This window comes from Lagopus leucura, unplaced genomic scaffold, assembly GCF_019238085.1.
Source record: "Lagopus leucura isolate 7727_CA_CO unplaced genomic scaffold, USGS_WTPT01 Super-Scaffold_100028, whole genome shotgun sequence".
In the NCBI taxonomy this organism is placed as follows: Eukaryota; Metazoa; Chordata; class Aves; order Galliformes; family Phasianidae; genus Lagopus; species Lagopus leucura.
In genome coordinates this window covers 7727082-7750142 of record NW_024962279.1, presented here as the reverse complement: position 1 = coordinate 7750142, position 23061 = coordinate 7727082, and the positions used below count along the sequence as shown (strand labels likewise).

Below are 23061 nucleotides of genomic sequence, written 5' to 3'. Positions count from 1 at the left end.
TCGTTGTCTCCCGCAGCTCTGCGGGGCGGTGCCATGCCGTGCCGCTTGGCCGCTCTCCCTCTTGCGGTGTCGTTCAACAGACAGCAGCAAGCGGGTAAGGAGCGGCACCGGAACCCATCCCAGAAATCACTGAGAGAAAAAAACACTGCTTAGCAGTGAGCGAGGATGCGCGTTTTACACCGCTGCTACAGTCGCTGATGGCTGAGTGCGGGGAGCTGCTGGGTGCTTGTACATGAACACACATGCAATGCTTCAGAGAGATGCAGAAAGGAGATTTTCTGTGCTATGAGTTGTGAGAAAGCTGGATATAGACAGGGCTTCTTCCATTTTTTATTCTCGAGTTTATTAATAAAGTATAAATTTGAAAGGTTGAGATTAAAACACAGTATCAAATAGCTGACATAAGAGTATAGTTACTGTATGACTATGCAGAATATTAGCTGTGTTATGCCGCTCTTAATAAACATCTGGTAAGGTTCCATACCTCAGAATATGTTTAAGACTAACACGGAACAAAGGAAAGAATAACACAGCTGGCTTTGTGAGGCTGCAGGAGCCAGCCCGCTTCATGGCTCATCTGTCACTGTTTTACCCTTTGCCAAAATAAATACAATTAATCAAATTTCAACTGACTGATGATAAAATTGAGGACACTTTAAATTAAAGCCCAAAATGTATAGTAGCCACCACATGAAACACAACAAGAAGCCTTAACAATGTTTAAAGGACACTTAGGAAGAAAAACAACTTTCGGAGACACCCTATGAAGTGTAACTGCTGTCCTATAGCTCCTGACAGCGAAACTTGCTTAGACCTCCATGACATAACACGTATAGCTGGTACAGCAGCCCACAGAGCAGATCAACATGTCTTCAGTTATTTACTTACTGCTATTTTCAGTGCAATTCAAATTGAGATCAACCATAGAGAATATGTCAGAGAACATGCATAGAAATTCCCTTCTCTGCTAACACAGTGTTCTTGGGTATACAGGCAAAGAGTGTATGACACAGATCATTTGAAAACTGAAACCTTCTTCAATCAAAGATTTGTCTCCACGTATAGCATGCAATGACAATAAAGGGCATTGCTAACCAATTGTGGATCAGTGGTTGCTCTGTAACTTCTAGGACTGTGGTATTTTAATAAGACACCTATTATCTGCAGATACTTTCTGAAATACACAAGAAAAGGACCTTAATTTTTTTTATAATGCAGATGAGAAGAAAGAAGGCATTTCTGTTGGCAGAGCTGCGCTGAGCCTCAGCCTGTTCTAGGAAAGATATTTTCTATTTCTTCTCAGCGCCATCACTTTTCTTCAGAGAAGGATAATGTTTCTGATCCAAATCTGCTACTCAGACTTCAAGGAGAGGTATACTTTTACCATCTATTTCTAATGAAGATTCTAATGATTCTAATGAAGAATCTGTCCTTGTTTCTTCTTGTACGTTGGTCACAGCTAGTAAGTCCATCTGGTTTAAGAATCAAAAAGTTCAGAACTGCTTAATTTGTCTTCTTCATACAGCAAAATATTTTCCATTAGCTTCTTTTTTTGGTCATTTATTTTTATTTTCCAGGATGCCTCTCTGGCTAACGCTGAAAAACAAAAAATTCCAAAGACTGAGAAAAAAAATCTATCTGCATCTAAGGCACAGACAGCAATTTTAAATTAAAAATCTGGTTTAGAAAAACTGACAGAAAGGAAACAGAACATTCTGTAGATTCATTGGTAAAATCCTAAGCAAGGAATAAGAGCCCAAACTGTTGTGAAGACTTGGGTTAGAAGGGAAGCACGGACACTTCTGCCACAGCACCCAAACCATCGCACAGCAGAACGTTCTGCACCCGCACCTCAGCCTTATCTACATTTACCTTGGGATGAACACGCAGAGTCAAGGTCTGCATTTTTGGACTGAAATGTGCTTTGTGCAGTAGCAGCCATTTCCAAGTTGTCGTCACTTCTGATGCATACTACGTTTCTTTCCCAGAGTCCGTTTGCTTTTGTTTTCTCCTTTATCCTGCAGTCAGAGCTCGCAGTGTTTTCTGAATTGTCACAGCTGTTGCTGAATAGCTCATCTGCAGATTTCTGATCAGGATTCCAGATGAAACTCATCGATTCATCCGATTCACAAGGGACCCGTGACATCTGCAAACAGTGAGCGTCCGGTGGCACGACTCCTACTGAAGGTGTGCACTGACCACCAGTGGCCAGGAGCACCGGCTGCGTGCTGTCCTCTTTATTCTGCCCTGCAGAAGGGGCATCCATGCTGAGGTTGGTTGTCTCATCATCGGTTTCTTCTGGAGTATTCATGGAAAACCCAGGAGTGCTGCCTCCACAGATGTAATGCTCTCTCAATTTATTTTCAGCTGTTTCCATAATTTCAAGCACCTGTTTTAAAACAACAAAATCTGCGAATGCAGAATAATCCCTGTACCCCTTGTTACACACATTACCGACAGCCCAAAAAAGTTGGGGCACAAAAGTTGTAGCTCTAGACCTTGCTGTCATGAAGGCAAAATTCTCAAAATCAGATTGTTAAAATATTACCTCTGCTATGTTAGAATTCTTCTTTCTCAGACAAAGGCAGATGGCTGAGGCAAAATCAATAGCAACCTCTTCCAGCAAATGTCCTGCTTTCTTGTCCAGGTATTTACAGCATATTTCCTTGGCAGCTAGCTTTTCCAAATTCTTGGCTTTGGAGCGTGAGTTTTCTTTTGCTACTTGGATTTCATCAGCAATCATGTCTTTCTATTCAAAGGAGAAAGGTACATTAGGTGAAGACAAAATCAATAGCAATGTTTAATTCCATCTAAATCACTAAGAAGTCTTCCCATGTACTTGTTATTACTGCTCCTTAACAGCTGGCTTACAGATCTAAAAACAGTAACTGATCTCCCTTTGTAAAGTCACAGAAATGTTGCTTTCACAGTAGAGGAATGGCCAAAGATTGTCTTTGCATTGCCTAAAGCAAACCCAGCTGCTCTATGCTTATACCCACCTAAAGGAATGAAAAATCGTCAACACTGCTCATAGCAGCATTTTTGCACAGAACTTTTAAAAATATTTATTAAAAGAAATCACAAACTCAGGATCTTTTGTTTCTTGAAGCTGTTTGGACGTTGCTGAACGGTTTGGAAATTATACGTATGAAAACTACCATCTTCCTCTGAAAGGCTTCAACAACATGGCAAACCAGAAGGAGTGCATTGCACAGAAGGATTATAGGTGGAGTCTGTTTTTATGAAGATGGTGTTAATGGTATCGAGTGAGCCTGGGCAGTTCTGGCTGCTTGTGAAAGCAGTCTGCGTAGTTTTAATGACAGCCTGGACAAATTGGCCAGACACCAATTAATACTAAATGCCTGATAAACATGGTAATGAGCAACTGCAGTCAGAGCCCACCCAGATTCCCCCCGTGTGACTCGTCACACACCTTCCTGGCACAAACAAGCCTGCAGCAGCATTTCAGCACAAAGTGTGAAAATAAGAACGAGCTTAAAGCCAGTTCTGCTGCAGCATCTCCTAACATCAGCAAGGCCAGTGCTCATGAGTCTGCTGTGTGAAATGGGAATACGTACTTCTCTTCATGTCTAAAGGTGATGAACTGTTGGTGTTAATGGAACCACGACAGAATTTCTAGAAAATCTCTTCTGCAAAATGTGTAAAGCAAACTGCATTTCTATAACATGTAAATTCACCTTATGACAGCAACCCCATTCACTCATGTCAGTGTTCATTATTTCTGCTTTTCCTTACCAGATAAACAGGGCTCCTTCCTTCATCCAGTGCCTTTATCCCTGTCAGTATCTCTGCTAAGACCTAGAAAGTTTATTTGACAGATAAAACAATTTGTTGACAATAAACTCTGTCTTTAAATGTCTGTATGTAAAGGAATATTGAACTGTTGAACTGTCAGGGCATTTTAGATTTCATTTTTATTTTAACACTTAACGGTGCCAAATTTGGGCAGTATTTATGACAGCTTAAATCTACCTCCAGAGTCAAGTCCAGATTTTATACTTAGGTACAACAGATAATAAAAAAACAAATGAAGTTCAAAAAGAAGACTGTCAGTATAAATTTATATAGGAAATGACACCAAACAGAGAAACTTCCTGTTAAAATGGAAACTTTTGAGACAAGTGACGTTTTGAACTCTTATCTCAGCTGAACTTCCAAACTGACAGATGTTTGTAGCAGTGGATGGGGCCAGTCTGTCACAACTGTGAGAACCAAACAGAAAACTTTCTGCTACTCTTTTTCTCAACCTACCAACAGTAATACATCTTTTGCTACATTTTGCCATTTCGTTGTTCATAAGATTCACATCACTTTGCCACAAACTGAAGTAGATTTGGAACATGAAGGTAATTAGAAACAGAATCTCAGCTTGTTATACAGTTAGCAATTGGGAATGAAGTTGCAGGAACAAACAGCTACGTGGGGAATGTGCTCATACATCCGTTTTCCTGTCTACAAACATCAACAACCGCAACAGAAGATGGAAAAAGGCAACCTACCACACCACAGCCAAATACGTCAACTTTTTCTGATAACTGCCCATGCCTGACAAAATCTTCTGGCAGATAAGTAAGAGAAGCTTGCAGGACTTTGGTTTTCATCACAGTACATTCGGACTTTTTATCAGCAGAGTACAGTCGCAGACCTGAATGCCCAAGCTTTGGTGTAAAGTTTTCATCCAACAAGACATTTGAGCTGTAAAAGACAGCACTGGTCAAGTGATTACTTCAACTTGATGTGAAATTTTACGCTTTTCAAGTTAAGGCAAGGTCTGAGCGGGAAAAATTCCAGCATTTGACCTGCTGTGTAACAGTGAAAGGGTAAAGACAGGGAGAAAGGAAGAGGGGATTTAAAAGCACTCCAAGCATTGCTTCAGAAGAAAACACTTCCATCATTTATAAAAGGGAGACAAATTAAAGGTGATCAGGTGAAGATCCTACAGAACAAGGGATAGCAGAATGACATTGCAGATGAATACCAACATGATAAAAGCTTTCAGGTGCTTCTGTTGAAGAAATCCTGGAATTAATGAGTGTACAGGTAATGCCAAACCCCTCACCTCTTGATGTTCCCATGAAGAATTCCAAAATTGTGTAAATACTCCACAGCTCGGATGAGTCCCACAGAAATACTAATCCGTGTCTCCCACGCCAGTGGAGCAGAATCATCCTGCAAGGAAGCAATGGGGTCGTTTTGTCTTCTTTTGACAATGAAAACGACACAGCAGCAGTACATTTTCATTCTAAAGACTGTTTTGGTCCCACTGCAATCATGGTGGAGTCGCCGTCCCTGGCAGCGTTCAAGAGGCGCCTGGATGAGGAGCTTCGAGATATGGTTTAGTAGCTTGTGGTACTAATAGGAATGGGAGGGGGGTTGGACTAGATGATCTTGCAGGTCGTTTCCAACCTTGTGATTCTGTGATTCTGTGATAAGCAAAATGCCAGCTGGCCTAAATCAAAAGTTTTGTCCAAGGCAGAGTTTGGGATTTCTAGGCCCAGGAAGGAACTTACTCTTGCACACTGCATGCCTGCCTTGTGACAACAGTGAGATAAGGATACAGCATAGATCATACTTATTCACAGCATCAATTATACGCCATCACAGAGCACAGGTCTGGTTTTGATGGATTGCTTTTCTGCTCCTTCTGTCATGTCTCTGTAAATGCTCTTCCAGTAGGTCTGAACACCTCAAAGTGTTCTCTCTTAAGCCCTTCTGAAATGTTGTAGGAGTGAATGAAAATGATGAGAACCACATTCCCAATTCCAACGAAATATTACGATATAGATAGGTATGTTTTGCAGATTAGTTATTACTTGAAAAATCTGAAGGCTGCAAAGCAGAAGCTTTTCACTGACCTGATCTGCTTTGCTGTAGTAAAACTGAAAAAGAGCGTAGTACCTGCAGACAGCTCATCTGGGCTGTTTTTGTCTCTTTCTTAGAATTACAAGACATCTTTCTGCTTTTCATACAATAACTTGTAATCACAGATAAATAACGGGCTCGGGTTATCTGCTTACTTGATGCTGAAGTTTGTTCTGTAGTGATCCATTAGGCAGGTATGGATATATCAGACAGTGCAACTCAGATTCTACTGTGAAACCCAGCAGCTGCAAAATGTTGACGTGACAACACCTGCAGGCACAAATCAGTAATGATTTACAAATGAAATGAAAGCAACATAGGAAAATGCATTCTTAAGCCAGAATAAATCCCTACGTTCAAGAGAGTCAGGAATGAAGTTTTGTTCTGTAGCCACAAACACAGAACGGCCCTGAGTGGGTTCACAGAAAGCTACACCGGCAGCAGAGGCAAGGCCATAGCACAACCAGGTTTTGAGCAGCCAGAAGGGGTACAAAGCTTCAGGAGACACCAGGCCTTCACCATGTCCAAGAGTGGCACGGGGCAGCGCTTGCTTTGCAGGGAACAGCACATCTCTGGCAGACAGGTATGCTGCTTCCTCAGGGCATAACCCCAGTCCCCAGCACAGGCCAGTGCCTGGGGGATGCACACATCAGTGTGACTGAACAGCCCGGAGCACAGTGCATGCAGCATACACAGACTGCTCACCGAAAGCAAATCTGTACTTCTGTATGAAAAAATCTTTGGGTGGAATTTGGGCTTGTGCATTCAGTCTGAAAGAAAAAAAAAGAAAACATGCAATAGAATCTCAACACTAATTACTGAGGTGCTGCACTCCCACTTTTAGTCTCTAGATGACAACTTTAGCAAACAGGCTGTTTTCACTGGTAACCATATTGTGTCATAGACAACAGCTACACATTAGAACAAAAACTGGCATGAAGACATTTCTGACCCTATTATCCACGCAGGCATACTAGCTACCCCCAGACTACTCCCACAAATCCAGTGAATTGAACTACCCATGTGAGGAAAAGCTCACATACGTGTTTGCTGCATCTAGGTTTACTAACATAATTTCTCTTTTATTCCTCCTTTTTTATAGCAGTTCTTGTTCTCTGCCCACAGAATATTAAATGACAGCTGTTTAAGAGATTCCAATAAAATACCTCCTGCAAAGAAAAAGAAGTGGAGCACTTGCCTCTTTCAGTCTTTTGATGACATACGCCATGTTGTGCCTCTGACCTTTGTAGACATCTGCAAAAGTGCCTTCGCAAATTCTGCTCTTGTCACTGAAGCCATCTGTGGCATTAGTAACTTCTTTCTGGGTCCACAAAAGGCTCCCACTGGGGAGATCAGTCATCGTCTCCTGCTGAGGAGTAGAAGAGCTGCAGGGCTACACATTGGAAGAAGAAACAAGTTAATCTCATAAACACTTATATGCTTTCTCCATCTCTTTCAGGCATCACGTTTCTTTTCCATGAGCTGAATGAGCGTTGTGATTGTTGACAGAAATTGTGACAGGTGCTGTGCAATCACTCCGTGTGGTTTCCGTTTGTAATACCTGTGTTGATTTGTCTTGCTGATAGAAATATTCTTCACAGTAGAAGACACCTGAAAACAGCTAATCTGCATTTCCATCCTCCCCAAACAACAGAGTAAACTTTCTTTAAAATTCCTTACATGTATTTAAAGTGACATCAATTTAAGCTACAAAGCCCACTAGTCTCTGTGCCTAAGGCTTATATCGTGGTACTGGATCAGAAAGGAGTGTCTCTCATGCTATAATGTACTTATTTTCTCCTAAGAATTGCACAGCTACTTCTGAAGTGGTTGCAAAATAGTTGCTTCCAGTCAGACAAGTCCTCATGCCACTTGTTATTACAGTTCCACTATAGCCTACACATAACTGTACAGCTTTCACAACCTTAATTCATTCCAGACCTGAAAAAACAAAACCTTAACTTCCCTTCAGGAAATTCTGAAATTACTGTGTTCTTTGTAGCAACCTTCTCCTCCTGCTTTTACTCTTGAACCACACCATCTTGGACGAGTTATAAGTCTTAAAGCACAATCTTCTTTAGAAAAAAAAATCAAATTAAACAAAAAAAAAGAGGTCAGTGCAGGACTAGGTTGGGACCAGAGTGCACACAAGGATCTGGGAAACACAATGAAAAAGTACAGGATGGTTCCACCTAGATGGTCTTGAAGATAAGAGAGCTATAAGGAATAACTATATAACTACATAACTATAAGGAATAACAGAAGACTGTGTTGAAATCATCAGGAGCATGAGCAAAGCAGCTCCCAGGATGGCTGAGCCTTGGGATGGGGCTCCAAGGCATGGCAGATTTTCAGTTTTCGACTAGAAAAGGCTCTGGGCAACCTGACCTCAATGTGGCACTGGCCCAGTTTTCAGCAGGAACCACATTTTATATTTAAACTAGAAGTGTGACATTCCAACTAGGCAGTCACTTATGCTGCACTGTCCTACGATCCCATTAGAAATACTGGAGTCTGCTGCAAAATCTATAGTGGAAATTCCTTCAAAATTAATTGCTATTCGTGGGCATGTCAGCCATGCTAAGCCATGTAGCACTGTTAAATGCATCCCTCACTGGTCTTGCGTGGGCAAAGAAGAAAAGAAAAAAAGAAGTGAAGCAAAATTTAAGTAATTAGTGCTAAATTCAGTCTAAACATAAAGTTGAAGAGTAAACCTTAACTGAAAAACACAGTGTCATAAAGCAAATTCTTACAGTTATAATCAATGAGAACTAAAGGGATTTACCTGCACACTTGATGAGACAGAAGGATTTGACTGTAACGATTTCAAAAGGTCTTTTGGGGGAGGTGGTGGAGAAGGAAGCGAATACAAGGTTCCTCCAGAAACAGCATCTGAAATTGAATTAGCAGCACTGATAATACACCTCTTTTTTGTGCCATTGCTGCCGCTGACTCATTATGAGCATCCATTGCTGAGATGCCTAACCACCTATGGCTGTCAAAATGTGAAATGCCACCTAAACACATGGAGCTTTTGTCCAGCTTCCTCTGTGTGATGACTGTGAAGATCCCTCCAGCCCTGGCTCAGGGACACGCAGCTTCCAGAGCCTCTGCCTGCACTGCTGCTCACATGCTCTCCTCAGCACACCATGGTTCTGCTCCATCTCCCAACAGAGCTGCTTGCTGATGCTTGCACCGCTCTCCATTGGCCCAGATTTATGCTGTGTGGAGGGAAGGACTGTGGGCGTGAAGTGCACGCACAACTCTACTGTTAGCATGGCACTGGTGCTCACACAGACCTGGGAGAAGTATTCTCTCACAGCCAGGACAGGTACAAAAAGGAGGAATGGGTGGCTGTGTGATCAAGCTAGGAATTGACAGCTCAGGAGACAGCAATGCTAGGTAAAAGGCAAATATTCGGTTGGGACCATTTTGAACAGGAATGTGTTCATTTACACTACAGTAAAATTCAGCATTCTTGTCCATACAGTCATTTCATTGTTACAGAAAATCAGATTGTATTATTTTACTTACTACGTGCTGGTGATATTCCTGGTTGTGAAGGCTCTGGCGATGGCAGCAGACTTATCTCATTTTCTCTCTCTTTGTGTTTGCTTTCCGTGGGTGTTAAAGATACGTCCTCCTGTTTAGGTGGCTCTACCAGCTCTTCTTTTTCAGAGGTGGTAACACTGGAGGGTGATATCCCTGCAAAGGAGATCAAAGGAAAGAGGAGTACCGTGCAGTACTGTGCAGCAGGAAGCCTGACAGATCAATCCCCACTGGAAAAATGGACTATCCATTAGAACAAACATTATGAATGCTTTACAGTTATTGTTGAATTGTTTCAGTAGCGCTGGTATTTAAATTCAGACTTGAAGAGCACATACATCTTACAAGGAAATATTAAAATCAGATTAGGCTACTGGGACAGGAACAAACTGGAAAGAAAAAGATATGAAGATACTCTGCTATGCAGAGCTGTCAAAACCTCCTGACAAAGCAGCTGAATTCTGGTCTGTGAGAGGTAAATGATGGGGAGGAGGAGCCTGGAAATGCTGAGTGTGCACCAGAGATGACACAAGAACTTTCTAGTGCCTATTAACCACTTTTTCCTGGTTATAATTCTGTACTCTTGTTTCTATCCAGTATATTTTATCAGCAATATATTTAACATTTACATTTAACATTAACATTTAACATTATAAAAATATGAATTAATCTTTTGATATGAAAGAAAATAAGCACAAGTACCAATATAAGCTTTTTGTTGTGTTGTTTTATCAGCTTGTCATCTTAAGTAAAAGCCACAGCACTCTGCATTTGCAATCAGACAATAGCTTGTGTTCTTTGTGCACAAACAAAGCACTGGGGATGTCTGAAGACAGAAGGAAGCTGGAGTTCTAATTTCATCTATGCTCCTTGTAATCCACTTCCAGTAGAAGTGAAGCTTAGAAGGCAAGGTATGACAATTCCAGTCAGTGCAGCTCGGACCGGAGATGGGAGCACATCTGTGAAGGGCAAGCTTTTTCCTTTGACTTCCTTCTGGAGTTTGTGTAATTGTTCTTCAGCGTCCAATACGAATGCAGGTTTGAACAGAAAATCAGCTCTGTTTCTTTGTTAAAGCACCAGCTTTAAGCTGTGAGATCACAAACACCACAGGTTTTGGTAATCCCGGAGTTCAAGCACCCTGCAGGCCTTCCGTTCCAACCGGCAGTCCCTGCGTTCTGCAATTGCTGACCTTCCCCTGCCGGTACTTTGACCTAGAAGCCTCTACAATTTGGATCACTTCCCTCTTTCAACCTATTTTTCATGGTTTTTCATGAATTTTGCAATTTCCTGCACATCAGTCAAACAGGTCACTGCTGAAACTAAAGAAATAACACAGGAAAAAGTTTGTTCCAACAGATATCCAGAAGTGGGACTAGAGCTGCGCAAGAAATTCTCAAAGGCAGAAACAAGAGAAACAACTCTCCTGCAAGTAATCTGCCAGCGAAACATTCACCTGGGTGTCCTGTCTTGCAAGTCAGGCTGAACAGTGTTACGGTAACACAGTAACTGTCAGGAGTTGGAACAGTGGCTTTTTGAAGTGCCCAACAGAACTGAAAACCAAACCCACTTCCAGCTCCTTGCACCACCCTGCACGGAATGCTCTCATTTCACAGATCCTCCCGTCACAAAGGAAACCAGAAACAAAGGGGTGTTGTTTCTCAGCAGGTGAGTGCAGATTTTTTCTGATTAAGCCACAGCATACAGGGTGGGATTACAGCAAATCAGTGAACACACAGAATTAAGGAACACTCAAAGTGAGCCGGCTGCAAACAAAGGCGGGCCTGAGAGTGCTGCGGCCGGGCAGAACAGCGATAGCTGAAGGAGCAGCCAGCTGCAGCACGTACACAGCAGCACCCAGAAATCCCCGTGGACAGTGTGAGATACGCAGTGGGCATGGAAGAGAACAGTTACCACAGCGTGGAGGCCACCGGCTACTCCAAAGCATCTGTACAAACAGCATTATTGAGGAGCCAGGCTTATTGCGTTGGAGAGCTCCAGATCCAGTTTCTTCACGTTGTTTTCAATCCCATCTACTCAGGCTGGACCCTCACAGCCACATTTCACAACTGGTTTACTACCATACTCGTTAGGGCAGATGAAAATTCACTTTCCTGTAGCTCTGTTACCATTGTTACCATCTCCTGAGTGGGGTGACTGAGTGCAGCCAGCGCGGTTCTGCTGAACGAAGGGCTGTCACAGCCCGGCTCTGCGGAGCAGCACTGCTGCTAGGGTGGGTGGCAATGGCATTTCATTTACTGAGATGGAATTTGCTTAAAGCACGCTTGTGCTTAATATCTCTTTTTAATCAACAGAAATTCAGAACACCCACCTTAAAGATCTTTTTTTTGCCATCCTAAAATGAAGTTTCTAACTCACACTAACACCAGGAACCCACAAAAAACCCAGCTGTGCTATATAAAGAACTGCAGCAGCAAGCAAACTGTGACACAGTGGGAATTTCCATGAGCAACGCCTGTCGCTGAGTGCCAGCTGTGTGTGCTGCCAGCCCTGCCCACGGGCAGCTCACAGCAGAACTCAGCCTCCTCCCCAGCTGCGTGCAGGCAGTGCCCCGCACACCTCCATCTCCTGTCAGCATGCACTGCTGTCAGCATACCCTTGTCCACCTGCATCGTACTTCTCTGCTCAGTTTGGCCCACATAAACCTCTAACTTTTCTTTCTCACAACTGCCTATGGAGAACGTGAAAAGTCACACAAACACTTCTTTCCCAAGAAAGTTGGATTTTGGATGGTAATATGTGAAGAGGAGAGTACAGGCTGCTGTCAGCTTGCCAGGGCAGCCCAGGCAGGAAGGATGAGCGTCTCGTCCAGGGTTCCACAGGTCCCACAACAGAGCTGAGCTAAGGTACCCACTGGCTCATGACAATGGATGGCTGCCACTTAAACATTGATTTCAACAGAGAAAAACTGCAGGTTATATTTAAAAGTGCTGTAACTTCTACAGGGCAATGGTTTGCCTTAATTAGATACAGCATTTTCAAAGTATCATCATCCAACTCAGAAAAGTAACTAAAATACAGCAAATGGGACAAAGGCAAGAACAGTGAAGTGGGCAAAGCACTCCTTTGGGGAACGTTCTCACTGTGCAGGAAAGCAGAATGCATAAGCATCACTGCTGATAGGTCTCTCTGCCACGAGTTTGTTGGCATTTAATGTATAACAGCAGAATTTCAGTGGGGAACGAGGACGTAAGAAAAATTCACACATTCACAACTCAGCTCTGTGGGAAAGCAAGAATGTGTTACAGAGCCATCCTTCATGCACAGCACAGCCTCACTCTGGCAGCTCCTGAAGCACCTAAGAGACACTACGAGCTGTGCTGACAGACCAGACCGGCAGCCCCTCGTCTAGGTCAGCTCTCCCCTTCCCACCATGAGCAGAAAATAAGAATCAGCAGAGACTTCACAATTGGAGCACAAGGTTCCCAGCAAAGAGTTCCTTCAGCCTGCACAATGAAGACGGGGACGGGCACAGAGCCGGGCTGCTCACAGGTGATACTTACAGTCCAGGATGACCTGAGCCGCCCGGTAGAGCTGCAGTGCCTGCAGCAGGTCCAGCAGCTGCCGCACGGTCGCCAGCCTCACACCCCACCACCACATCAGCTCGCGGGTGATGCTGATCCCCGTCTTCTCCATGCACTTGATCTTCCGCAGCTCGGTCTGGTCAGTGATCACGTAGGAGGCTGCGGAGACGGGACGGCTTTGTTAGCAAGGGGAGAGAGCGAGGGCAGGCAGGGCAGGCACGGTGCGCTGCGTACACAGAAAGCTTTCATTCGGCTTTAAAAGCAGGGACCGCCACACGTTAGCTACGTGGACGTGAAGAAATTCCAGTTCCTGGAAGCAGGGTATTATTTCTATTCTTTCAAACGTTCAAAAAAAAAGTTTGTTATGCGGAGACCCAAAAAGAAACCGCTCTCAGCCTGCTCAGCGCGCCGTCACCGTCCCCCGACCGCCTTCACCTGCACGCCGCGCGCCGCTCGGCTCCGGTTACCTTCCCGTCGTGGCAGCGGACGGCAACGGCTGGACGGGAGGGGCCGCGCGGGCGGCGGCGGGGATCGGCAGCGGGGGGCATCGTGTCATCACCGGCGGGCACCGGGCGGCTCTGCGGGGGACGCGGAGCGGACGCGGCGGAGGCCGGGAGACGCGGAACGGGGTGGTGAGGGAGAAGGGCGGCGTGGGGCCCGAGAGCGGCGGGGGGAGCCGGGGAGCCGCGCTCACCGAAGCGCATCCAGTCGCCGTCGCTGAGGCAGTCCATCTTCTGGCAGAAGTCCTCCAGCACCCAGGCCGGCATGCTGTGCACGTAGGGCGACGGCGGCGCCATCTCCTCGCGGCACCCCGGTCCGCCCGCGGCCATCAGCTGCCGCGCGTGGCCCCACTGAGCGCCGCCGGGCGGGGCACCCCGCGCTTCCTCCTGCCGCGGGGGCGCGGCTTCCTGGGGCTGCGCGGGGCGGAGAGGCGGATCGGAGCCGCGGGAGCGACGCCGTTACGAGCTCCGCTCCGCCGGGCGGCTCCTTGCGCCGCGCCTCGGGAATCGCGAACCTCGCGGTGCCACGAACGCGTCCGCTTCCCGCCCCGCGCCGGGGAACCGCTGAAACCGCGGCCGAAACGTCAAGTAAACAAACCCACGGCGTGCCGTTACTTAAAGTACCGCATCGTAAGGACGCTCTGTGTGCCGCCGTTTGGGCCGTAGCGAGAGCTGTACCGCCAGCCACGGCTGCCCGCACAGCCGGCCCTGCCCCGAGGCAGCCGGGCTGCTCCCTGCACCAGGAACAGCGCAGAACTGTTCACCACAAGGGTGAATGAAGGTCCGTGATGCATGCATCGTTGTTTAGAACGGCACCTGTCCGTGTTTGTGACTTCGCTTTGGCTCTGACTGCTGTATGTAGTTAGAAGTTTCACATGGGAACTGAAAATCACTTTTTCAAACTGAGACACAAACAATTCTACACAGCCTTCACCTTCAAGTAACAGTAGCAGACAGGAGCTGTGTGCCTGTGCCCATGTCCCAGCTCCTGCAACCGCAGCTCCACTCATTGCCCCGCAGCAGCACTAAATGGGGTTCTGCTCCTGACTGCCTCCAGTTACTGCTCCCCGCAGCTCTCACAGGAGCAGTGCAGTGAATCCAACTGAGCTCAATCCCACGGCATCCACGAGTGGCATTTCAGGAACATGAGCAAATGTGCCATTGCAACCACTGCATAGTTACCTGACAGCATTAGAATCAAAGAGTTAACATGGATTTACGTTTTAATGAGAAAGATCAGTTCATACACAAACATTTAAGAAAAAACAAGTCCACAAGAAGGGCAGCCATTGCATACTTAAGAACCTCAAGCCACAGAACAGCCTGCTGCTATCTGTTAGCAACCTGCTGCTCTGCACACTGAGCAGCACTGCGCCTGCCTGGGGAACAATTCACCTATCTGCTAAAAACAATCTGCTTTGAGTTACGCAGAGACATACAGACACACAGCTGTGTATTTGAGGTATGGGGAAGAGAACATACAGGCCAAGATCCTTTCTCTCTGTGCAGCTGGCCTGCTGAAAAGCACAGCTCTGCTTCGGGGAGCTAGGCCTGCAGCTGGGGCAGCTTCTGTGCTTCAGGGGGCACCAGCAGCCCAGATGGACCATGCTCCTCAAGGCCAATCCCTGGGACAAGGGAAAGGTGGGGCACAGAGCACCCACCTTGTGGGAATGCTCCTGGTATACCAGTATGGGAGCTGAGGGTGTGGGCACAGAGACGCAGAGCAGAAAGGGCTCCCAAAACCAAGATGCAGTCTGTATGGCTGACAAAGTTCCATCATCTAGAGATAAACGAAGCAGTAATTCGGTAAAGAAGGACAAATTAAGGCATTCAAGGCATGTTCTGTGTAAAAACTCGTTAGCTTCAGAGTTGCTACAATGAGGGTTTATGAACACACAGAGACAGAGGCTAACACAGAAATGCTTAGGTCATCTTTCTTTCAGAAGTTTTGTTGGGCCCAGTGCTCAGAAGGCAACTGTGGAAGCTCTCACATGAACACCCCCTACAATTTGTGATTTGAAAGTAAATTCAGCATGTGAGAGAGCAAATTCCCACCAAAACCAAATCATTCAAGCAAACCTGGTGCTGCTTTGCCACTGATTTTAGAGTCTGGATTAAGTCAATCCTTGGCATAACTTTCTAACACAGAGGAAGTTGAGCTGCACGCACTTCCTCCAGACAGATACCCCAATCTCGTGTTACTATGGAATGTTCTGAAATAGTCCGAAGCAAACTCCTCTGAGCCCCATCTGTGCCAGGCCACTGCGGTCCCTGCTCAGCAATGCATGAAACCCGGAGCAGAGCCCTCACAAAGGAGAACATTCCCGCACTGTCTGCTCTCTGGAATCTGACCTACCAGCACAGCAAATGTTCTATAGTACGGCTGAGTTTGTTCCAGAACTTCAGTGCAGACGTTAGCTCTGGGCACACTTTACAGTGGCTGTTCCTCCTAAGCTCGGTGCTTCGCTATCTACACGGCTCAGGACGCGCAGCCCTTTTAGTGGAGGCCTTCCTCCAGTAACATCTCGCTTCTCTCCACGGAGAGCCGCTGCAGGTCCTTCTTGACGTCGGGGTGATCCTCCAGCTCCTCGTACAGCGAGCGCACGATGTCCAGCTTGCGGTAATCCCCCGGCCGGACCAGGCTGCGCACCACCTGCAGGCAGCGCTCCTTCAGCGTGAACACTGCGGGGAAACAGAGCGAGCGGGCAGCCTGGCAGCGGCGGCCGGGCACCGCACTGCGAAGGGTGCCGCCCGGGACGGGAGGGCAAACGAACCCGGCAGCGTGACTCAGAACGCGCGAGGCCGCTCCGAAAGTACCGCGTCCTTCCCATCTCCGCGTTAAGTACGGCGGACAGAAGGATCGCGGGAACGCCGGTGGGCGGAGCGCCTCTCAGCTACAAAACGTCACTTTTGGATGCGGCCACCAGCGCGAGCCGCGCGTTTTCTCCGGCGGCGAACGCGAGCCCGCACGCCGCGCTTCCCCCCAGCCCGCAGCGCCCCGCACCTGGAAGCGTAATGTCGGCCTCGCTGATGTCAGGCGCGGCCACGAACAGCTCCTGCCGGTTGACGAGCAGCCCGTCGTGCGTGCCCGCGTCGCGGAACAGCCACAGGTGCCCTGCGGGGAGCGACGCTCAGCCCCGCGGTGCATCGCGGCCCTCGCCGCGCCCCACCCGCCCCGCGGCTCCTCACCGCGGTAGCTGTGCATGATCCGCCCGGTGCGCGGCCGCAGCACGGGGTAGTAGCGCGGCCGGCCCTCGAAGTCCACCCAGATGGGGAGCACGGCGCGCGGGCTGCGGTTGTTGAAGACGACCTCGGAGAGCTCGCGCGTGTTGGCGGAGCGCAGGCACGGCGCGGAGGGAGCCGGCGGCGCCATCCCGGCTGCGGGGCCCCGCCGCGCCAACGCGCCTGCGCGGAAGCGACCGGAGACTGGCGGGGCGCCGCGCATGCGCAGCGCGACACGCGACGTGATGATGGGACGCGGCGACGCAGCAACGCAAGGACGTAACGACGTAACGCCGCGTCCCGCAGCTGCGCGAACCGCCGCTTGCAGGGCAGGGCGTCGCCTGCGGGGCCGGGCGGACGGCTGGTGTTGGCCTCATCTGAGGTGAGAAGAACGCGAACTGCAGCGCACAGCGGGCGCAGAACAGAACGCTGCCCGGACTTCGTGCCTCTACAGAACTAAGAACCTTTAACGCTCCTTAATCCGCCTCTGAGCACATTAGTGTGATCTTGAATACACTGTAATGAAACGACAAGCTGGTAATTAGTGTTTCTGCTCTTCAAGAGCTGAGTAATCAGTCTGAGAAATCGCGGTATAGTGGAGAAGAAAAGAGATTTTCAACTTCCATTAATTGAACGAACTGTATTCTTTAAGTAGGCAGCACTCCTACAGCAGCTCCAGTCAGCTCGTAAATCCAAACGTACCACCTCCCTCAGTGCCAACACAGACACCAAAACACAAACTTGTAGGTAAAGCTGCTGGAAGCGTCTCTGCTCTCGAACAGAAACCACAACTGCTGTGCTAAGGCAGCACGGGGCATCGCCCTCACCCACAGCAGGACCCCAACACAGCGGTGAGGCAGCACAGCTCTCTGAGCACTGAGTTGAGGTACAACTTAAGACATCAAACAGCAGCACCAGCACACTGCTCAGCGTTTTCTCACCCAAGTATCAAACATCTCAATTTACATTTGGGCAATAGTACAAACTTCAAACTTTCAGTTTGGAAAAGTCCTACAGCAAAGAGGTACTACCTCTAAACCCTTTGAAGTGACTAACACTAAGACTGGCATTTTAAGATATGATTTCTACAGTTCAGGGGGAAAATTAGCAGCTAATTGGCTCCAAAAATGCTTCAACATGTTTTCTACTATAAGCAGAGGAAACAAGCATTTAACTGAGAAATACAACAGACGTAGTAGAAAAGACTCAGGCAAAGGAGAGCATTACTAAACCACTACTGACTTTCAGTTTGGGTGGCAGGGTGAAAAGAGAGAATTTAAGTCACATTCAGAACACAGTACAACGGGGAGCTCTCAGGTTGGTCCCTGGTCCATTGCTCACATTAAGCAGTTCTCACATTTATTGCCTTCTGCTTAGGAACAGAGACACACACTCTCAGCTGTTTCCTTCACCAGTCTGCTCATCTGGAAGTTCTGGAGGTGTCTGCTGTCTTCTTCCACACAGGCTATTACCAGAATGACCTTTTTTCTTCCACTCTTTCCCAGGTGCGTTTCAGAAGATACACTGCAGCATGAAGCCCCCCTACATTCACCCACACCGTGTGATTTTTGCGCCAGATGTGTCCCAGTCTTGACAAGGCCTACGATAGAAAAAAAACACAAAGAACAGCCCCAAGAGTGGTGGTGGCTTCTTCAGGACAAGGATGTAAGGATAAATTTGCTTTAGATGTTATTCCTGACTATCCCAAATCACACCTGAATAAGGTCTAAAACCACATTAAAATGCTGCTATTTATCTCTTCAGAAAAACATCACCCTCCATAGTGAAGTCAGCTTAAAGTTTTTTTCCTCAGTAGATTTTTCCTCTGCAAATAGGTTTGTTTTACTTCTAAGGTTTCACTCAGAACATACCTTGGCGAAGCATTTCTTGTCCTGAGTAAGCAGCACAGCTCTACCTGTGCCTGGTGTGCAGATCCGCCCCATCTCCATGAGACAGGCTGGATAGAGATCCCAGTTCTTCTTCTTTGACCCTATCCTATAACACAGATCAAGATCTCCTTTGTGACTGTTGAAAAATGTATGTATGACCACATAAACCTTCAGCCTTCATTCTGAATGCAAAGTATTTACATACTTCTCAATTAGGCCCAGTTAAGTTACAAGAGAACCCTAAATCTGGGCACACGAGCACACGTGGCAGTGATGGTCACACACAAGAACTTGGAATTCGTGGTCCCTCACCTCTTCCCAAAAGGCATGTCTGTCACAATGACATCCACAGAGCCAGTCCGCAAAGGGAGATTGCAAATATCCCACTGAACGATGTCCAAGGGTGCAGCCAAGGAAGCACTGCTACAAAAGCAAAGACCTCAGATATGGGCTACTGAAAATATTTTGCAGTGAAGAACTCTATAACAGTAACACAGTAGGGAAAAGGTCAAGAAAATCTGTGCAAGACAGATTTATTCCTATAAAGCCTATGGGAAAATAAAATCACTTGTACTGCTCTTACCTTTCCTTATTTTCATTTTTCTTTAGCAAAGAGCAGATGTTGCTCGCTGCTCTCTTTACAGCTTGCGGGTTGTTATCACCAGCAATGTGATAGCAGCCAGGCCATTCCATAGCTCCCTGGGGGGAAATACTGATAAACATTAATGTGAACACTGCTTGCTTTTTGAAACAACCCCCCTCCAAAAAAACCCCACCAGAATACGACAAAGCAATCTGAAGCAGATGTCAGTGATTTTAAAACTCCGTAACGGATGTGTCACAGGCCTTAGGCAACTTAACGGCTCAAAGTTCTTTTAGGTTTTGCTTCTTCTTGTTATTGGAAAGGAAACTAAAGGCATTTAGTAAAAGCGTGCTTGGAGCTGTTGAGAAGTTGGTGAGATGCTTCTGTTGTTGGCTGCTCAGTTACTGCCATTAAAACTTACGTGTTACTCAGTTGCAGATACTGTCTTGAGTTTTACTACATTAAAAAGAAAGGAAGAATCACCTCTATGGGTATTGCACCTGTACCACACATTGGATCAATGATGATATCTGTCGGCTGGGGATCGCAGAGCCTGAGGAGCAGAAAAAAAAGGTACTTTGAGAAAAAAGCATGTGAATTTCTTGTACCAATGGAAAACAGAACTGTTTTGATCACAGCAATTGAGCCCTTCTAATACAAGACGTGAACATTAACTGCATTTAACAACCAGCACTTATACATGCCAGTCCAGTGAAATTCTTTCAAGAATTGTCATCTAGTATTTTGAAAACTGGCTAATGGTTTGCAGCAAGTATTTTCTTTTCTAAGCTGGAAAGCATCCAGTGTTGCTATGTCTTTATTCCCTTTTAACAGGAACCAACAAAAATGGCTTCTAAGGAAGCAGCGGAGGGGATAAGGCAACTCGTTTGTGAAGCAGAGTGACTTATTATCTAAGAATCATATAAAGCCATGTGTTTGCACTGACCTAAGCATGCCATAAGCAAGAGTTGAGCGAAGAGTTGTGGGTCCAAAATGTGTAATATTTCTTCTGTGAAGACTCTCCTCAGTTAACGCAATGCCCACAACTACTTCATTATTGTGAATATTCAGGAGAACCTAAAGAAAAACTGGAACTGAATTTCAGAAGTAACACAAGTTTCCCACAGTACATCTGGTAAATGTTTAAACCAGCAGCTGTGATTTATACAAAGTCAGGAAATACATTTATAAGAGCACCATCCACTGCCTTTAATGAGGACACAGTCAGGACAGCGTGGGTGTTTTTTCACTTGCACAAAAAGCACTCTGTGACGATGTTTAAAGAGCTTTGCTTTATATTTACTGGGGAGAAGTAAGGATAAGTCCTGCAAGTCACAGTGCAGCATTCACAAAGCAAACAGAATTTGCAATAGAAACCCCACGCCTGGTCCCCTATGCAGTGTGAATCTGGAAGGTGAAGACACCATTACAAGAAAGGGGGTCAGCCCTGAAAAGAATCTGCAAGAAAATCATTTCGCCTTATTGCCTCTCAAAATGAAAATTTTAATGGACCATATCTGCTGGACCTCCTTTCCAAATTTCTGCTTTCCCCATGAAAAGGGAAAAAGCAGTGGACAACTAACATAACCCTTTTTGTTCCCTGTAACCATGTGAGCAAATAATGTAAGAGGAGGTAAAACTCAGTATAAAACCATCCGGTGTAGCTCAGAGAGGAGAACTTTTGAGCACTGACTCAGCTGCCCTGAGCTTAGTGATGCTAATGGCTTATCTTGAGTGCGTGCAGAGCAAACAGGAGCATGAAATTGAGAGGTGCCCTCAGGGGGTCACAAAAGGGATGAGGGACAAGCAAGCAGTGGGGTGTGAGGATATACGTAACATGGCCATGAAATTAATGCTTCTGATTTCAGCATTAATGACTTCCAGCTTCAGAACGACCTTGTAAAGGTTACTTTGGAGCTCTCTGAGAATCAAAACTAAGAATCAATTTTTGAAATAGAATTATTGCAAGGCACAAGGCAATACCTCCACATCAAAGTTAGTCATGTCAGCCTTCCACTGGAAGTGCTCCTGCACAGCTCCTCCGAAGTCTCTTGCGGCCTCGTTTGATGTAAAGCTGTGCTTGTCTCCGGCTCTATTGCACGTAACGCGGAACTTTAACACCTTCGCATCTCCTTCATCTTTCCTATCATCTCCAGCCTTCGTCTCAGCCCCAGAACTGGCACGCAGCTCGTTTTTAGCCTCTGACTGCTCGTTATCCTCCTCCTCATTCTGCGAGGCCTCTCCTTGCGTTTCCTCCGCACTCTGGCCAACAGCCGGCTCTGTTCCCACCATGTTTGGGGCGCAGTCCTCCTGCCCCCCCACAGCTTTGTCACCCTTCTCCTCCTCTCCACCATCACGCAGCTTTTCTTTGCTTGCAGTTCTCTGCAGATTCTGCTTTTTGCGTTTTGTCTTTTTCTTTTTTAAGCTGTTGTTCAGCTCCCAAATTCTCAAAGGATCAGTCCAAGGCAGTTTTTTAACCAAACCTTCCAAATCTTTTAAAGCATCTTCCTTTAAAAGACAAAAGAAATTGTACTTCAAAGCCATTCCCTTTCTTGAAGAACGACCCTCTTTCTAAATCTCTTAAATTAGTCCATACATGCAATCGCTGCACATCTGATCACAGCTTGCACTTTTTGTGTGCAATTGGTGCCACATCTGGGTGGTGTTTTACACCACAGGATCCGGAACAAACAATCACGCATCACGGCTACCACTACATTAAGAGACCAAGAGAGATTTATTGTCCTCCATCCAAGGGTGACCTCCAAGCACACAGCTGCTCTCATTCTTGGTCTCCCACGAAGCAAACACAACAGAAGGGATTGGGGCAGACAACAAAACCACACTCCAGTTTTAAAACCCCACAAAGAACTGGGACAGCACTACAAGCGTTTTAAAAATCCTTACTCCTGAAATACTCAGAGCACTACAATGACAACGATTATCCAAACCCCGTAACTGAGGGAAAGCAGCGATTAACTCACCTTGGTTTCCTTAAACTGATAATCTTTGAACTCCTGAACGACAACAAACAAATTATCCACGGACCTCAGCCGATGGACCTGCAGCGAGGGAGAGCAGCGGCGCTCCGTTACCATCGGTTACAATGCGTCGGCACCTTACATCTACACCCGACCCGGCGCCGTGCCGCGGAGGTCACCGGTTTACGTGCAAAAGCAGTAAGAAAAGCCGGCCCGGGTCTGGCTGACTTCAGCCGCCTTTGTCAAAGCACGGCAAACCCGACGAACCAGCCGGCAGGACGGGCTGCCCTACGGCTGGCGGCAAGCCGAGAGCGCTCCGCTGCGGACGGGGCGCCGCTATGCCCACAACCGCCGGTGGCCGCAGCCGGCCGGAACGGCGCCGGGGTGCCGAGGGGGGCCGCGGTCGGCGCACGCACCTCGGGCAGGCAGCGGGCCGGCACCTCGAAGTAGATCTTCCCGCGGTCCCTGCTGATCCGGGACGCGGAGCCGAGCTTCTCCTGCACCTCGGCGGCCGCCGTCGCCTCGAACCCCGTGGGCACGGTGGCGCCGATAACGGCCGCGCCATCCCCGGCCGCCTCCGGCCCGGCCGCCTCCGCCATGCCCAAACGCCGGCGCGCGCCGCGGCCCGCCCAGCTTCCGCTTCCGCACCGGAGCCTCGCAGCAGCGCCCCCTGCGGTCCGGCGGTCCGGCCGCGCTCGGCGCTCCGTGTCTCGCGGCGGGCGGGAGGGCGGCGCGCTGCTGCCGTGCCCGGAGCGGAGCGGGCGGCGCTCGAGCGGCACCAGCGCGAGTGCGGCGCGTTTTTTCACTCCTTAAAGGAAAACCTTCCTGCGGTAATGATGAGCAGCCGGCGCTTCTGCGATGTCTTTGCCCAAGGACCTCCCGGGCTTTACGTCCGAGCGGCGGCGTGTGCTG

The 23061-nt window shown here is 47.4% G+C and overlaps 3 protein-coding genes across 3 annotated transcripts; all 3 read right to left on the bottom strand.

Annotated features, from left to right (window-relative positions):
• Positions 1–321: 321 nt before the first annotated feature.
• On the bottom strand, positions 322–13822 carry LOC122185286 (interleukin-1 receptor-associated kinase-like 2). The gene is made up of 13 exons (XM_042880941.1): positions 13669–13822; positions 12954–13133; positions 9418–9588; positions 8669–8775; positions 7082–7276; positions 6589–6653; positions 6039–6153; positions 5081–5190; positions 4521–4716; positions 3757–3819; positions 2549–2749; positions 1873–2389; positions 322–1596 (listed from the first exon to the last, which is right to left on the bottom strand). Exons 1-13 carry the CDS (start codon positions 13802–13804, stop codon positions 1478–1480), a joined length of 2175 nt encoding a protein of 724 aa, XP_042736875.1. The 5' UTR covers positions 13805–13822; the 3' UTR covers positions 322–1477.
• An 857-nt stretch (positions 13823–14679) lies between these two features.
• Positions 14680–16919, bottom strand: VHL (von Hippel-Lindau tumor suppressor). Its single transcript, XM_042880955.1, has 3 exons — positions 16664–16919; positions 16479–16589; positions 14680–16156 (listed from the first exon to the last, which is right to left on the bottom strand). The coding sequence occupies exons 1-3, from the start codon at positions 16917–16919 to the stop codon at positions 15972–15974; spliced, it is 552 nt and encodes a 183-aa protein (XP_042736889.1). The 3' UTR covers positions 14680–15971.
• A 1114-nt stretch (positions 16920–18033) lies between these two features.
• Positions 18034–22748, bottom strand: THUMPD3 (THUMP domain containing 3). Its single transcript, XM_042880954.1, has 9 exons — positions 22566–22748; positions 22153–22230; positions 21152–21676; positions 20115–20245; positions 19652–19721; positions 19169–19284; positions 18898–19008; positions 18568–18691; positions 18034–18296 (listed from the first exon to the last, which is right to left on the bottom strand). The coding sequence occupies exons 1-9, from the start codon at positions 22746–22748 to the stop codon at positions 18165–18167; spliced, it is 1470 nt and encodes a 489-aa protein (XP_042736888.1). The 3' UTR covers positions 18034–18164.
• Positions 22749–23061: the final 313 nt, after the last annotated feature.